Source organism: Chroicocephalus ridibundus, chromosome 2 (assembly GCF_963924245.1).
Source record: "Chroicocephalus ridibundus chromosome 2, bChrRid1.1, whole genome shotgun sequence".
In the NCBI taxonomy this organism is placed as follows: domain Eukaryota; kingdom Metazoa; phylum Chordata; class Aves; order Charadriiformes; family Laridae; genus Chroicocephalus; species Chroicocephalus ridibundus.
Window position 1 is genome coordinate 133,289,923 of NC_086285.1, and position 18,182 is coordinate 133,308,104.

The following is an 18,182-nucleotide window of genomic DNA, read 5'->3' on the forward strand; positions in this document are numbered from 1 at the left end:
TCCAGGGAGCAGGAACAAGGAATCCAGTGACAGGCAAGCAGAAGGGAAGAAAAGCTGACCTGGAAGTGTCAGAAGGAGGAGACATTAAAAGGCAGGCTAGATGTGGACTGAAAAAGCCAACCCCATCACGGAAGGTTGTTACCAGGTTACCACAGGTGAAGGAAGAGGGCTGAGAATTCAAAGCTGACGCAGAAACCATCCAGGGCCGAATTGAGCTGTCCTTCATATCCCCCCAAATTGATGCTATTTTTATTTATTAAAGCTTCTGGCAGACAGGGGCACCCAATGCATAGATGGAGAAAGATCAAGAAAATGAGTAATTTAAAGATGAAGTTTAGCATTGTCCAAAAGGCTTTTGCAGCCAGCAGCTAACAAATACAGGGAGGCTGAAACTATTCAGTAATGCTTGCCTTGCCAGAATGGGGAGTGTGCACCAAATGCATTGCATGAACTGTTTTTAATAGGTTGGTTTCTTCCTACTACATGGAGCTGCGAGTGACTCATGGAGCAGGCTGATTAGTGTGTGACCAGGTTTTTCAACTATGAAACACCTTCATCAGCTGTGAAGCTGCTCAGAGGCTTTGTATGAATTTGTTAAATCAGGATATCTGATATCTGGATATGATCTGGGGTACTTAAAATACAGAAAAGGCTACAGCAATTTTTCTCTTCATAGTTGGAGATTATTTTTTTTTTTTTTAATATAAAAGTTTAAACATATGCATTCGTATTTCAGTCCCAAGATGTTTTACATCAGAAATCTCCTCATCCCCTGGCCACACCAGTATTTTGTAACTCTTAAGAAAGAACATTATTTGAGCAATAACAATGTGAAAGTATATGCCCAACTGCATACCATGTAGTCATGGATATAACACACTGCACCTGAGAAGTACACTGGGTTGGGATAAAAATCGGAATAATTTTTGCAATGTAGTATCACATCTATTTCCCACCTCAGCCTTAAAAGAAATCAGGGTGGGTCATCTCCAAAGAACATGACAAACAGGGCTTAACTGGGACAAAACATCCTTTCCTAAAGCTGCAATCAGCAAGCTCCTCAGGTGCCTGGCTAGAGGCACAGAGCCCCTTGCCTTTGTGTTTGTCCTGAGGCTATAGTGTAAACTGCTGTACTGAAATGGAAAACAAGGCAACCTGTTGCCTCATCTGAACAGTTTCCTCACCTTCGTTTTATTGGAATTCCCTCTTCTGCCACGTGATGTTTCTTAGGGCTCTTTAGGTGAAGCGTCGTACCTGAAACACCCCAGACTGTCAGCCCTCAGCTGCCTTCCTGCCAGTGGGCTGCTGGCCTGTGTTTGACAGGTTTCTTTCCAGATGTTTAAACTGAAAGAGGGCAGATTTAACTTAGATACTAGGAGGAAATTCTTTACCCTGAGGGTGGTGAGACACTGGAACAGGTTGCCCGGAGAAACTGTGGATGCCCCATCCCTGGAAGTGTTCAAGGCCAGGTTGGATGGGCCTTTGAGCAACCTGGTCTAGGTTGGAACTACATGATCTTTAAGGTCCCTCCCAACCCAAACCATTCTATGATTCTATGTCCATATTTTGAAATACCAGGCTTCAAAATGATTGCGTCATTTAGGAAGTTCCCTTCCCTTCCAGTTGGAAACAGGGGAACCCTCTGCCCTCTTCTCCCAGAAGCCACCCCCGTGGCTCCCCCACTACCAAAACCTTGCCACGCAAACCCAATACACTGTTTCAGGTGGCAAGGCTGTGGAGGATTTGGTGAGCATATTACTGCACCCACAATAACAGACACAAACAGAACAACGCTTTTCCTATCTGGGAACCTTTCCTGAATTCACTCATCAAACGTGCTTAAAGATATAACCAAGAACAACATTTTAAACAAAATGTAAATAAGCAAGTTAGCAAGAAACCGAATAGAAAACCCTCAAAAGGTTATAAATACCATCAAACTTCTTTCCTAGGTCTTAAACCTGGTAAATGATGCCCTCTCAGGACAGGATCTTAAAATCAGCTGGCAGCAAGGCTGGAAATGCAATTTGTGCTTCTTCCAGCTTCCGTCCCCAGCTGTTTAGAAAGTTAATGCATCAAATGGCATTTGCCCTTCCATCTTAATAAGACAGAAATTGCTCCTTCTCCTGTTCTTAACTTTTACTGCTTTCTGCACAGATGAATGTATTCAATACAAGGGGTGTAAATAGGCCAATCCCCGTTTTTATACATACGTGACATACAGCTTACATTGCCATTCTATTTTTAAATAAACAAACACTCCTGACTTAATTTCATCATCAACGAGTCTTAAGACTTTTACAACATGTCATAGCTGATATGCTACCTTTATGAGTCTTAAGACTTTTACAACATGTCATAGCTGATATGTTACCTTTATTGTATATACATCTTAGTAACAGTGCAATCTCTGCTTTTATTATTTCAGAGACACCAGATATGATCATTGACGACAAATCCGGTTAAACTGCAATTTCCCTCATTTTTTGAGACTGTCAGGCGCTTGCTGCAGCACAGCACAAAACATGGAATTCTCTGATTTGTATCCTCTCACTTTCACTGCCTGCAAGTTGCAATGATACTTCAACTGAACTCTAAAGCCATTTCCGTATATTTAAAAATGAAGTATAGTGCAACAGAAGAAGATGATTCAGCAAGTTTTGCCTGACAGTAGATTTCTTCTTTAGCTCAGAACAGTAATGAGACATCACCTCTTCATACCAGTTTCCTACGGGCTTCAGTTCTCAGACCTCATGACAGAAAATTGTGCCATTTCACTGATTTTTCTGTTTTCCTGAAGCAAAATGACATCATTCAGAGAATGTGAATTAAGTTTTTAGAAAAGAAAACAGTGACAATTACCCTTTTATTCCTAACAATGTAAAAGGTCACTATAAATTCACAAAAATCACTACAGGAAAACTAATTATTAATGGCAAGAAGTCCATGTGAAAGCTTCTGTGTAATTATGAAGAGAGAAACAACCCAAAAGGTATTGAAAAAAATCAGGTTTGTTGGAGAAGGAGGAAAAAAAAAGCGTCTGAAACGGAAGAGTGCAAGTAAACAGAAAATATAAAAGGAAGAAAAACTAGGAGACCTGAAAAAGACCCCAAAATGGCACTGCATAGAAAGTTAAAAGGGAGCAAGAATCACGATGTGGCTAAAAACCAGATCAACGAAGTTTGCAAAAAGCATCATTTCATAGAGCGAAAAGTTATTGTTTCCCCTCTTCAGGGTCTGATTACTACTTCAGAACATGATTTCAGTTTTGGATTGCTGTTCCTGGGAGTATTCTTATATTGGATTTGGCTCAGTTGATCAGAACAAATGCCATCAACTTCATAGAATAACCATAATTATTAAGACATGCTTTGACTAGCCAAACATATGCATGTTTCACAAATGAAGGCACAGGACTGAACAGTAAAAGGTTTTCAAGGATTTTCAAGGACGCATATTTGCCTTTGGTACTTTCAAACACCTCATATCTGATTTTTTTTTTTTTTTAAAGTTGAGCCAGCATTAACAGAAGTGTATCTAACAAAAACTTCACACTTTGAATACACAAAGTAATGCAAATATTTATGCACTATTCTGGAAGTTTAAGCTACACAGAGAACTGAACTTGCAGTTTAAATTAATCTTCAAACATTTTATTTTAATACACTATACAGTATCTTACAACCAAATACAATCTTTAGTTAAAATACCTGTAGTTTAAATGGATTTAATAGCAAAACTTGAAGCTTGTTAGTTATAAAGTGACAAACTTAACTTCATATGTGTAAAATACATACCTGAATTTATACAGCTTTTTAATCACATTCTTGAAGAATCTTCTAAGATAAAGAATTTAAGAGTCTGCTCCAACTCTGTGCATTTTTTTGGCATTGATTAGTTAAAGTTTATGAATCCTTTGAATAATTCCATAGAAATGGTGTTTCCACCAGAAAACAGAGAAGTCTGGAATTGCTTTCAGCGTTTGTTAAAATCTATTGCAGTGAGCAACCAGCAAAGATGTGCACAGGCGGCTAAATTAAAATAGGAATATAAACCCCAGTATTTACATCTGTTAACAAAAATAACTTGGTTTTTAGACTGCACAGATAACTTACTGGAAAATCACTTTTTGAAAAGCACAACCAAATGAAAACAGGTTTAGAATAAGATATTGTCTGTTATTTTTACTGAGGATTTTTTAGTATATATATTAAGTTTATAATATTGCTTTATGATATTGCAATATTAAATTTATAAGACCTTGCTATTTTTCTTCTGCCACCGATGAAAAGCTGGGTATTTTATAACAGAGGTAACATTCAGTTCTTCATACTCATTCCATTCTATTAACTCAGTACTTATCAGGTTATTTTTTAAAATTCCCATAAAATAGAATATGAAAAACATTAGTTAACTGACTGTAACATTGCTTCAGAATTGCGTTACCCCTTTAAAAAAAGAAGAAAGAAGAATTAGTTTTTATTTTACATATCATCTGAGCTCATCATAATATTTTTTCATGCAGCAACTGTGCGGATTAAAAATATTCTTGAGCAATCTTGTGTAACTTATAAATTGTTTCTCCATCTGAAGTTGGGAGAATCCTCACATACTGTTAAGAAAAAAAAGACCAAATTAGTCACAAACTAACACTTACGTGCTATATATAAACATTAGACTGTCTCAAACTTAACCTGTACATACATATGTATGTCTGTACATGTCATTTTTTATTAAAACTATTAGAATACTTTCCTTCAGGCCGGTGTTGAGTTTTAATGGAAGGTGATAAACATTAACTGTTTCACAATGTCACCTAGCAATATAAAGAATGATTAATAAAAAAGGGTTTAATAATCCTACAGTTACTTAAAGGTCAGAATATTAAAATTTCTAGATGTTAAGAAATTTGAGGTAGCAGAGAGCTTGTTGCATATTCTGAAATTTATAAACTTTAGAGGAAAAAAAAAATCTGTGCTGCTAAATTAAGAACAGTCAAATTATTTTTATCACTTCATCAGCTGTGTTTTAAAAATGTGAAACAGTGACCAAGATATTTATATCCAAATATGGGAGAAAGCTTACACGCGCATATTGTGACATACTCCTGTGTACAAGGCATTATTTTTCTGTTTTAAGTGAGAAAAGCCAATCTGTAAAGGCAGTTTCACTCCCAATTGAAGTTATAAAAGTTATGTACCAACATAAACTGCAATCCCTAGAATGAAGTGGTGAATTAATGACTGCAGCAGACAGCATATGGCCATAATTTGCATGGAGTAGCTCCCTTCTAACATTGTAATATGCCTGTCACATTCATTACCCATATTGACAACATGTTTCTTTGGAAAAATATTTTGTGAAAATTAAGCAGACAGTGTTATGACTGCAACGCAAGTCTTCCATAATGAGAACAAAACTTGCAATACTGCAACTCAGACTATGTGGAAAGGCCATCATATCAAAACCAAATGAACAAGTAACATGAGCACGCAAGTATTTGTATGCTACATGCTCAGAACCAACAGAATTCATTTTCCTTAACAGATGTCCTTAATTTGAACTGAAAAACTGACAAAGGTCACATGATGTCAAGTGTTTATCATAGCTCTGGGTCTAAGCTTGTATTTAAAAATTTAACAACTGTTTCTATACTGCAGAGGTCAGCACAGAAAACGCCCAAGTGTTTCAATGAGATTGCTTTCCTCCTCCTCTGTGAGCACAAACTGAAGATTAAAAAAAAAACCCAAAAAACAAAACAAGAAACTTTAAAGGGCACTTCTTGTGCTTTGTGGAAAGCAGGAGCATGCAGCTTAACCAAGGACCTCCAACTGGAGTAGAAGAGTCACAACAATTCTTCTGATTAGTATCTCCTCTAGTTATTTAAACTTTCTAATAATTTTTTTTGGGGGTGGGGGTGGGGCAGGGGGGAGGGAAGCGGGAGAGGGAACTGCAAAAAAACCCTTAGCTTAAGAGATGGAAGTCACTATCTAAGTCAAACAAATAAATTCCTGGATATTTAAGATGCATACATACAGTCTTTTGTAAGGAAGACTGCAAGTCTACCTTTAAAGAGAAAGTTAATTTATCCACTACATCTAAACAGAAAATGCTGTTGCTTGAGCTGCTTTGGCAGTGAAAGGAAGGGATAAATAGTCAACCGCATCTGACACCCCAGAGGAATCTTGTGCAGTCAATCTGGAGAAATGTGTAGGTCAATGATGTGTTAATAACCAAGAATTGAGACCCCATTTAAAAGCAGGTGCAGTAAGTATCACGCTGGTAAGCTTCCATGGCATTCTGTACAAAATATGCTCAAAGACAGCATTTCAGTAATGACTGTATTCATGTGTCTCTAGTCTATTTTCTCTGAATAAAAAGCAGGTCATTATTATTACAAAAATTAAGTCTCAGTTGTTCAAGCAATTAGTACCTAGTAGCTGATTTATCATCAAAATAAACAGAAGGTCTAAGTTGGAAAAAATACACTGATTTCATGTTGTTATTCAGGCTGGTAAATGCTGAAAATCTGAAAGCGTTCTAAATATTCATGTAGTTATTTACTTTTAAGTAGACAGTTCTGGGTGCAGTTATGTAACGTACAGAAAAATATTTTCCTTAGCTTTTGGCTGAGTAACATTTCCACATGCGCATGCCATTACAGAAATAGAATACTTCACCTTGTTCACTAAAAGTAAAGGCACCATGTAAAAACAGAAAACTAAATATAGTTGCTCTACTTAAGTACTGTACTAATCAGAAATTATAAAAACTTATACTGTGCGATTTTAACCATCTCTAGAATACACACATACAACAATATGCATTTAGGAAAGGCAGAAACATAAAATGTAATTCCATAAAATGCTACATACGTGCATACTTAGGTATGAATTTCAGAAAATACACAAAGGTATAAACCATGTATTCCATGGTACGTTTAAAACAAAAATTTAAATGTATACGCATTGCGGTAATCTGTGCTCTAAGCATCTCACAAATATTTTATAAAATATTTTCCAAAAGTTTGGAAATACTGTATATAGGCTTTTTGTATATAATTCTACTTCAAATTGTCTGAAGGACAGCTACTGCAACTAATTGCAGGTATTTTTTCCCCCCAGGAAATAATGTACTAAAATACAATGAGAAACAGTACATAGAATATCAAAATGAAAATCACTCTCCGTCCACCCCTCCATCCACAACTTACACACTTTTCCTTCTTTTTCCAGCTTCTTCAAGTGGACTAGGAGGTTATTTTCTGCTGCTAGAAGTAAATTTTCAGGGATATCCTAATGGGAGCACAAATACACATTTTGAATTTAAGTATCTCCCAACTGTTTTTTCAATATGGAACTTCATTATGAAAATCATTAACATAGATTTTCCTCTTCTCAATTGCTATGTTGAACATTCAGTTAGTTATATAATGACAACAAACCGAAATGAGTAAATCAGTTTTACGCCAGTTAAAACTAGTAGCCTAATACCGCATTTTTGTTTATTTTGCTCATTTTTTGCACTATCCATTTGTATTGCGCAAACTTTGGCCAATGCTAAGAAGACTGTGCTCTTCTGAGCTTGGTCTGCACTGGGTTGTCAGTGTAGCTGAGCATTTTTAGTGACAAATTTAAAGATGCATTTCTCAACAGATACCAATCACTTCTATTCCATGACAATATTTGCATCGGTTTAAATATCCTTTAACGATTAGTATCTGTAAATGAGTAAACAAGTTCAAAAATACAACAACTTCAGGAGGACAAAGTATCTTTTAAAGATTTCCAATGCTCATTAGGTAAAAAACAATAACATTTCTCAAAATGCCCCTCTTCAGCTCTATCATCCTGAAAGTAAAGCCGCCTTTTTCAAAACTAAAAAGTCCTCCTCCAAACAACATGAGTCTGGCAGGAAAATTCACTAGAAAACTAGCTCAATAAATTGTGAATCTTCAAAAAGCTTTGGAAGATTTGACTCTTTTTTTTTTTTTAATGTGAAAGCTTTAGTAGTACTGAAAAAATTCTTATCATATAGTGACAGGACAAGTGGTTTGTGATTTACAGAAACGTGAATGGCTATATACTTAAAAACTGCAGTTGTTCAGGCAGGAAAACTGCAGGAGCTAAACAGCCACAGGTAACAGTACGTCAGCACTGCAAAACATTCAATGTGACATAGCCGTTCTTTTGGAAACTGGGGATCAGCAGAACCATGAAAAATGAGTTGTGAAGCTGTTACAGACCTGTTCACAAACCACAGCCACTGGCAACTTTGACATCTTCCTCCGAAGTAAATGCTATCTGTCTTTTTATCTCTACTTGCTAGGAGTGGTAACCCCATACCACACGTACAGATTATTGAGGTTACGTGAAGAATAATGAAGTAGTGAAAAAAATACTCTTATGCATGTCTAATGACACACGCAAGCTACCCAACTCCTGAGCATAATATCCGTCTCTGTGAGATGTCAGTTCACCTGCATCCTCCCGCACACTGATCAGGAACTAGAAATTTTAACCAATCTTTCAGGAGACTGCAAACAGACTTCGACAAATAAAAAAATTAACAGTCATCTCATACTTTTCACTTAGGACCAAGCACTACAACTTTATTTTTGCTTGGTTCTAGGAAACTGTCTTTAAGGACCACCCAGATAGTGAAATAAGAAGTTTGTAAGAATCATTTGGGCCCTACTCCAGTGAAGTGCTCAAACAATACAATTTAAATGCATGGTCATATATGAATTCTGAACAAGCAGCAATCTTTTCTTTTTTCTCTTTTAAAAAAGCCACCACGGTCTTCACTCGACTACTTAAACTGTTACATACAATTTTATGAACATAACCTCAATTTTCTTTAGCTTGATCTAAAAACTTTTAATCAACAATTACCTGGTATACCATCTTTACAAGCTCCGAGGATGTATATGATTTTCCAGCATTCTTCTGGAAAACATTTAGAATTTGCTGTTCACGTGCATTTCGGTGAGAAAGGTAGCTCTGGATTCTAGTATTTGCATCACGTACTACTGGGCCATGACCTAAATCAAAACACATGTACCACACTGCTATTACTTAAATTTGGAATTAAGCATGCTACTGAAAAACTGAATCATTCTTATGTGAACTCTGGTAGACTTAGAAGTCATAAGAAGGGAGCAGCACCTGTCAGAGTATCCTTGATGTTAAATTGCAAGACATTCTTTGCATGGTTTTGTATTTCATATAAGTAGGCCAAAATTAAGTTTGAATGTCTGCATCACAGTCTGCAATTGAAAAGCATTAAGATGGAAAGGAAGAATTAGGATCTGAAAAGTCTGAATGGGGAAAGGGAATACTTCAGATGGAATAAGGAAGGCAAGGAAAGACTACTTTAGGCTATTTAAAAAAAAAAAGGAAAAGAGTTCACTGCTGAATGGATTTGAAAAATGCCTGTCTCTCTCTCCCCAAACTATACTGGTCTTTGAACAGTAATGGCTGAGGTAAAAGGCTCATGTACCACTGTCCTGTTGTGGGGCTATCCAACAAACACAGAGGTAAGAAAAGTAACATCTTCTATTGCGACAAATAAATTTTCCAGGACGGATCTTCAAAACTGACTCACACACTGACTTCATTCCCTTAAGAACACACTTTAATAAGTATGATCAAAAAAATTAATAGAAGACAAATCAGTGAATCAATTGGAACCTGTAAGGGCAGGAATAAGCAATGCACAAGGAAGGTTATATGTGGATCATTTTATGTCTGGCTGGTTAATAAACAAAACACATATGTTTTTTCCTGGACTTACTGTGGCAGATCAGAAATGTTCAACTTACTGAAAGGTCTTTGAATCAAATTAGAAAAAGGCTAAATTGGTAAAGCACTAACCTTTGGAGAAAAATCAAATACTGGTTCATTATACGCTAAAATGGCAGATGAAAAGAAAATATTTTTCAGAAATGAGTTACATGCACAGAAATTAATGTTTTACCTATAGAGAAATTTACTTGCATTAATAGTCATCACATGCTTTTTATAGCAAGGTTTCCTATTTCTTTGCCTGTATACCTCACCTGAAGTTGCAGCAGCAACTTCCAGCTCTGCCAGCCTAAACTCCAAGTAATTTATAAAATTAATAGAACAGAAACTACTGTAAAAAATCATAGCTTTCTTTTAGAAGTTACTCGGTATCATCCAAATCACTCAGTTTCTTTCGAGGTTCTTGTGACTATTTTTAAAAAAACCATCATATTCTTTACTTGTACTTTTGTGTTAACTGACTAAATGGGTTTTTAGTTTTAAGGGTTTTAAATTAGAGTTTATTTTGCCTGAGGACAGGTAGCTTATAGAAATATAGCCGTTAATTTTTCATGTTTTGAATATCTGTGAAATGAAAAAGTGTCAAAGGAATCTATCCTTCAGCAAGTCAAAATATTTATGCATATCATCTGATACACTCACTTCAGCAGATCTGAAATTACTAAATATACATTGAAGCTTACCTTGTGTAAAGACAGTATAAATAAAATATGTAACATGTAAATATAAAACTATACTATCGTATACACATATATTTAATGATTTCAAATGTATTTAATCTGAAGCTATTTTTCCTTACAAAATAAATTACAAATATTAACAGTATTTCTAGTAAATATGTTACCATTTTTAAAAAAAAAGTTTAAATTTAGAAAAAACACATTAAGATATGCAGAGCAGAGACTATAATGGTAACTGTCCATTCTCTTGCATTCTCCAATGACAGAAGTCACATTAAAGAATCCAAAATTAAGGCACGGACATTGAATCACAAGGCACTCTTAAAACCAGTTCCTGCTCTTCCAAGTGATTTAATTGACTTAACGTACAAGACCGATGTCAGTACCTGGAATGGAACCCATGTTTTACAAAGCTAAAGGCATTTCATATCCTTTACATCATCTGATCCATAGCCACTGCGTATGCATATACATACATTAAAATTATGTCAGACACCTTGGAACTAAATCCAAATGTGGATCTTTCCCATCCATAATTTTTCAGGGACACACAGTTGACTTCACCAATAGATAAATTAAAATCTGCATAATGTAAAATGTTTCTGAGCATGTGAAATAGATCTTTGCAAGATCTTTGTATCTGCAAGATCTTGCAGACTTTATATCAGAGAGCTTTGTATTATTTCAGACCTCTGTATATCCCAGATGATCAGAAACAGTAAGTTTTCATTCTCATAACACCCTGTGAAGTAATAGAGATTCTCTTACTTTACAGTAAATTAAAGCACAGAGGATAAAATTGAAGAAAATAATTGGCTCATGAAATCTTGCACAGATTCCTAACTCCAGTACCATTTGTTTCTATATTATCAAGGAACGCTGTTTATTATTATAGGATAGGGAGCCCTCTGCTGACTAAATCGCCCTTTTCTGGTCCTAAAGATTCTCATCAACTATTGGCTGTAAATAGACTGCCATGACTATTCTGCCTGAAGTCATTTCCACATTAAATTAAAAAACAAACATGGCAGGGGAAAGCTTTGCAAAATTCAGCTACTCACACCATGCCCGCACAAAAAAATCACGCTGCCCTACTTCTAATTCTGAGGCTGCAATGTGGATGAGGCTGTTGTGGATGGGGAACAGAGAAACAGCTCAAGAATTACGAAGACCTAAAACCCCAATAAAGACGAAGTACTGAGCTTATATAGAATGTATTGGTAAAGCAAAGTACTTTCTGATATAAGTTACCATTCTACTGTAGTTCATACCAATAGTATAAATAATTGTTCTGCTTGGGCAATAGTTATCTTTTACACAATCGCACATAACATTTTGTGATGCATGGTTAAAAAAAGAAAGTTAGTTCCAAACCATCTCAATACGTAGCTACTCATCACTGAAAATGCATAATACCTGACTAGCTTCCTAATTGCAAATACAACATGAACATACTTACAACAGCGTAGCAAACAGTTACAGATAAATGGGACGAATATTCAACTTAGTGAATATGTAATGTAGATAAATAATGATTAAGAAGAGAGTGAAAGACCAAATAGAATTTGTCATATATGGGGCTTTGGAAGGCAGAAATTCAATTAGAGGAACAGACGGTGTTTTGTAGGTATTTAAGAAAGAAAGTACATTTAATTGATCAATAGATTGAGATTCTGGAGGCTAAAATATTCTTAGTTTTATCAGTAGTTAAGGCAAAAACTATGACCAAGTCACTATTTCTGTCTATGTCAGCCTCCACATCCATGGAATATCTATAATGATATTTTTCTTAAATAGCATTTTTATGCTTAGATCTTAAAGCACTTAAAAAACACCTACTTCAAAAGATTTTTTAAGAATGAATACGCAAGAGATTTGTTTATGTAGGCTAAACATAGATGGTTAATGGAGGAAGACTGAACTGAGAATGTAGACACAGTCGCTCAGAATGACAGGCTGAAGAAGATGAAACAGAAAAAGTCAGAAAAAATCCTAAGATGTAGCCCTGAAAAAGCAAATGAGGAGCTTAAGCCTTAGTTACCTAATGAATTCTTAAAATCCAGTCTTGTCAAACAGACACATGGTTTATATGAAAAGTAAATGCATTCCCAAGGTTTGGGGGAGATAGAGCAAAAAAATTAAAGCATAGTCATAGACTGAATAAATCGATAACTTATTTTTAGAACATGATGTTGAGCCTCTTGGCTCTCATTCACATTTAAGCCAAGTCATTAACTAAGACAACCATTTGACAGTTCGGTAGCTTTCCAAGATGAACTTTGATAATCTGTGCTGCAAAGGACAGAGGTCTCTCTCAGAAAAACATTACCAGGTTACTCACATTGGCAGTGTATGTGAGGATGCAAAGGACCAAAAGAACAACTATTATTTTTTCTTGCAGGGTAACATTAAGGCACATGGATAGAGTGATATAAGAAAATGAAATTTGCTGCATGATTCCAACAGTGAAAGATTCTGGCCTCTTTAGGCTTTAGGCACAGAAGCGCCAGATCCACCCTCAAATGGAGAAATCTCTGGAAGGAAAGATACCTATCACTGAATAATTTTCAAGTCTTGCAAACCACTGTGTCATAAAGTCATCTTAGCTTAGCACTGGATATATAATGAACTTGAATTGTTACATTAGTAATGGTGTTTGAATGTAGTAAGAGTTCGCAAATTCTTAGAGCAAATATTTAAAAATTATACAGTAAAACAGAGCAGTTAAAAATAGAACCACTTACCTGGATATATTAAATCTAGTTTCATTTCTAATAACCTTTTCAAAGTTTTCATGTAATCATACAGGTCTTCAATTACTGTTGTTCCTTCCCCTAAAATACAGTCACCGGAAAATATAGCATTTTCTTCTTCCAGATGTAAAACCATATGGTCATCAGAGTGTCCAGGCGTATATAAAACTCTTTTTAAAGAACAAGAACAAAAAAGCATAAGTTTTTCACACAGCATGTACAGTTCATTTTCAGAAGCTAGAAAAAAATAACGATAAAACCATACACTTACAAAGTAGCTTGTAACAAAATCAGAAAAAATAGACCAAAAAAGGCTGAAATGTCAATGTAAACAGGGTATCACTTTGTATAATCCCAGTCCATTTTCTTATACCATGTAGAGAACACAGATCATCATCTCTAACATGCTTTTACTTACAAGACACATCATAATAAAAGTGCATGAAGAGAGCTGGCTAGTCATATAGAATTTGTGTTATAGAGGGCTTTACTCTGAAGCTTTAAAAAAAGAAAAACTGATGTTATTTGCAGATTGAAACGTGTGAAGTTCTTGACATACACCTTGCACTTAGCAAAAGAGGGTAAGGATGATGTTGCCAATTTTTTTAGAAATTAACTATAAACTTCTGGACCCAACCCAGATTAAAGTTCTGTCTCCCGGAATTTATTTTTCCCTGAAAGCTCCATGACACAGTGGAGCAGAGCTGTCAAACACAAGGAATCATGGTCTTTTAGCTGTTCTATGTGCAGGTCATTAAACAGCCTTACAAATGGTAAGGACTGAGGACCCCACATCTTGAATGAGTACTGCATTAGAAAGCAGCAAAGCCTGAATGGGCAGTTGATACACATATAGTAACCTGAGCAGCAGTGCAGTGTCCTTCTGCTACCATTTTTGAAAGGCGGGAGGCCTCAAGTTGAGGCTGATTCAAACTGAAAGTACACAACTCAGACCAGCATCACTGCTGAAATTCAACTGAATCTTCTTACTAATGGCAGATGCATCTATCCAGTGATAGGGAACGGACAGAGCTGGTGCCAAGCAGGATGTACAGGCCAACGCTAAATGGCACCCAGCCATGGCAGTGCGGGGCTGGGAAGCCAGAGGCACAGCACCATCTGATGCAATGACTTCCAGCTCTTACTGAGGTCAGCAGAAAGCAGCTGAGCCATCACCCTGTGGAGGCAACATAAAAATCAAGTTGATGGGTGGCATCTTGCCTTTGTAGGAAGTGGTATTCTCCAGTTCCTGATGAAACTTTACCAGGAGCTTAGCCACTAACATGGAAAAACTAAGGAAAAAGAACCCAACACTTCCTGGCACACCTTGAAAACTTGAAGGTTGCTAACTAAAATTTAACGTGCAGATACTGCTATTTTGGAACCAGTGGTGGATCTAAGAGTATCCTTAAAGTGCTTACTGGATTAATCAGCTGAGAGTACCTGCTTATAACAGAAGCATAAACTTTGGCTGCATTACCCAAAACTTAAAAGTGTGCCATGCCTGTCTTACTTGGATTCAAATTTAACAAGTTGTTTTCCATCTCTAAATTGATTTTGTCCAAACCTGGGCCACTTAGCATAGTGATAGGTCTTCAATATTCAATATCATACTCTCCATGTATTTTCTTTTTTACACTAACAAAATAAAATGCTTTTTGTCAAATACATTCTTTAAGTTTTTTCTTCCAATCGGCCATCTGGCATATTCTGCAAGTGGTATATAATTCTCATCTAAACTGAGGAAAACAAGCAAAATGTGCTCTTAGAAGAGTAAAGACTTGTTAATGAAAGACCTCTGGAAATAGAATGGTCAGATCTTTTTATTGTGTGTGTGTGTGTGTGTGTGTGTGTTTGAGTGAGGCAGAATAGCTTTCCGTTTCAAAGTCATTCATACTAACAAGACAGGCAGTATGCTCTCTGGGAAGAAGCCCTCCCAAACTGGAATCCTACAAGAACCTGACAGGTTAAAGGTTTAAATTTAAACATTTTAAGTATTAAATGTTTTAGTGTCTCCTTGGGAAATACTTTTAAAGTAAAAAGAAAGGCTTGCTAAATAATCCATCCAGACTACCGTAAAGTTCCCCAAAAGTATCAATTTTAATAATAACTACTTATCTAAGAGTGATCAGAAAGTATGTAAAATCCTATTTGATTTTCCCAGAGGAAATATTTTTCACAGGAAATGTTCTAAATTTCTCTGCTGAGGCCAAAAACCAATGCAAATTCCTGATAATCCTCATTCGTAAAAACAATTTCTTTGTATAAACGCACCCTACTGGATCATGATGGGAAGTCTACATGCATAAGTGTTGACAAGATTAGATGTATGGGCTGCCAATCATTAGAAGTTAGGATACATATATGTTTCAGAATTCGGAAGAAAAAAGTGATCCAGCAAACTTGAAGAAATTGGGGTTTACCTGAGTGTGGCTCCCTCTGTCTGTATCACATCTCCCTCTTTAAGATAAAAATATTTATGTCCTCCTTTTATTTTTTCTTCACGGTGAGGGACACGAGGAAGCTTACAGATGCGATATTCAGAGTCTATTTAAAGAAAGCAAAGAAAATGATGTTTTGAATTTGTCACTAACAAAGCTCATTCCACAGAAAGGCTACTTGTTGAACAAGTACAATTAATTATTACACAGTGTGAATACAAAACTAGAAACAAGAAACTCTCTACAATAACTTTGTGTTTATAAAGCAACCTTATTCCAGAGCCACAAAAACTGAACAGTGAAAGCCACTGAATCTGAATACTGTACTCTTGTAACAGCAACAGTTTTGAAGACAAAAAAGCACAAGTGAAATTAAAAAAGAAATGTCAGTAATTATTGTATTTTACAAGTGTTCCTTCTTGACTCACCAAGAGCCAAAACCCACAGGCTTCTACAACACCACTAAGATATCCACATTCTCATTCTGCATTATGATTCACAGAAGCACCATTCAACATTTGCGTAACAGTGGACAGAGGCTTTTTGATCTGCAAGTTCCCTCAGTGTCTATTGTTCTGAACTGTGAAGGCCTCGGCTGGAACAGCTACGGATAGCAATCCAGAAAGGTATTTATATCCCTTGCTAGTCTTTACTGCCATGCTCATGGGTTGCAAAACCAAAACCCTCACAAAGACACCAATGTTGTTTTCAGCAGTGCCTGGGCTTCTTTGCAGATAAGTACCTGGCAACTTTACAAAATCTGATAAAGCCTGTGACAAAGCTTCTGACAAAGTCCAATGACCCTAAGAACTGTATGATCCATACTGCTTATTCGCTTCCCAGATACTAAAGCAGAAATGTCTTACTCAACATGAAATACAGATTTTTATATCAGAATTCATGTGCAGACTGCCCTACCCTCTTCCCCCTCATGATCCGAGGTCTACAAATTTGTCAGCAATTACTAATGGTACGCTGTAAGGAATCTCAAAGTTATGCATGTTTCTTTTTCAGAGATTAAGTTATTTATTGTTTTTACACAAGTGAAAGTAATGGTCAATTTGTCATTACTGTAAATGCAGAGAGAAAAGAGTATCTTTTCTCACAGCTCCAGGTATCCCATAAACTGCTGATGGTAATCTAGATTCTCATTATTCACACATCAAAAAAATTCACTATGAAGGTATGCACAGGTATTGATGCAAAACTGTAGTACTACAACATTCAGATTATTCATTGCTCCGATTCCAGACATTGCAACAGTATAATGAAATTACATGTAGTTTACACAGAGATTTCAAAATAATCTCTCAGGTGCTTTGCACAGAAGCACTCAGTAAAAGCTTTTTCTTGCCAAGTACGAAACATTTTCAACAATATCTGAAATCTCTGGCCTACCTCCAGGGATGTTTGTGCAGATATCAGGTATTCCACCAGTATGATCATGGTGCCAGTGCGTCACTAAAATTTCTTGAATTGAGACGTTGAACTCTGACAGCGCCTGCTTTAAACAGCCAATATATTCAGGAACAGCTGGCTCCCCAGTGTCAATAAGGACTCTTCTACACACGGACAAAAAAAAAAACAACAGAGGGAAATAAAAAAACAGTGAGAGAATTTTGACATATGATAGTTAAGTAATGTTAAACAGAGAACCAAACATCGCAGGGAAATGTGGTAACGATGGATGTCTTCATATTCCAGACACCGTCTCTCCTCTCCATAATATTCAACCCCCCGTGGCAGAACAATTTATAAATGGGGATAAATAACACATTTAGTCCCCAGACTTCAAATTCCCGGACAGGTCGCAGCAGCTACGGCCCAGCAGGGGCCTGAGGGGAAGGCACCCACACGGCCCCCCTCAGCGAATTCCCCGCCTCGGCCCAACACAGCGCACAGGCCCCAAGCGGGGCGGGGGAAGGGGACGGGGGGGGACGGGGCGGCGGCGGCCGCCGCCGCCCCGTCCCCCCACGTCCCCTTCCCCCGCCCCCGAGCAGGGTCGTTACCTGGACCCGGTGCCCACCAGGTAGGTGTTGGTGCCCTGAAGGGTCAGGGGCCCCGGGTTGCAGCCCAGCACCCGCACCACCCGCGACGAGAGCCTCTCGATGCGCGGCAGCAGCGACACCATCCCTGCAGGAAAAATTTACACACACACCCCCCGCCTCCCCGGGCTCCGCTCCGCTCCCCTCACACCGCCGCCGAAGAGCGGGAAGGCGGAAGCCACTCTTCCACCTTACTCCGCCTCCCGGGGCCTTCCGCCCGGTCGTGAGGCGAACCGGCTGTGAGGTGGCTGGGTTGCCGCCCTCACTGAGGCGGTTCCCCTCAGCCCACAGGCCATGGCGGGTTTTCCTTTTAAAACTTGCCCTCTGGGAACAAACGCTGTGGTGATTCCGTGGAAGAAAGGCGATGTTCTACTTTGAGGGGTCGGTGCCTGGCTGCTGCCCGGTGAGAGGCAGGTCCAGGCTCTGCTGGCTTCTTCCTAAAGCCGCGAGGAATTTT

The 18,182-nt window shown here is 37.5% G+C and overlaps 1 protein-coding gene across 2 annotated transcripts; it reads right to left on the minus strand.

Annotated features, from left to right (window-relative positions):
• Window positions 1-3,637: 3,637 nt before the first annotated feature.
• LACTB2 (lactamase beta 2) lies at window positions 3,638-17,856 on the minus strand. Of its 2 annotated transcripts, XM_063327042.1 has the most exons (7): window positions 17,690-17,855; window positions 17,079-17,242; window positions 15,663-15,786; window positions 13,231-13,409; window positions 8,895-9,043; window positions 7,214-7,295; window positions 3,638-4,612 (listed from the first exon to the last, which is right to left on the minus strand). In XM_063327042.1, exons 1-7 carry the CDS (start codon window positions 17,809-17,811, stop codon window positions 4,569-4,571), a joined length of 864 nt encoding a protein of 287 aa, XP_063183112.1. In that variant the 5' UTR covers window positions 17,812-17,855; the 3' UTR covers window positions 3,638-4,568. The 2 variants fall into 2 exon arrangements, with proteins under 2 accessions (XP_063183112.1, XP_063183111.1); XM_063327041.1 differs by lacking the exon at window positions 3,638-4,612 and having other exon boundaries at window positions 6,328-7,295; window positions 17,690-17,856.
• Between the last annotated feature and the right edge of the window lie 326 nt (window positions 17,857-18,182).

What these genes read in the sequence shown, in the direction of transcription:
- LACTB2 (XM_063327041.1), bottom strand. Translation starts at nt 17,811, where the DNA reads ATGGTGTCGCTGCTGCCGCGCATCGAGAGGCTCTCGTCGCGGGTGGTG. An exon ending in ACAGAGGGAGCCACACTCAG is followed by an intron (nt 13,410 to 15,662) that starts GTAAACCCCAAT and finishes TTCTTTAAAAAG; the next exon opens with AGTTTTATATACGCCTGGAC. An exon ending in TTGTAAAGATGGTATACCAG is followed by an intron (nt 7,296 to 8,894) that starts GTAATTGTTGAT and finishes TGCTCCCATTAG; the next exon opens with GATATCCCTGAAAATTTACT.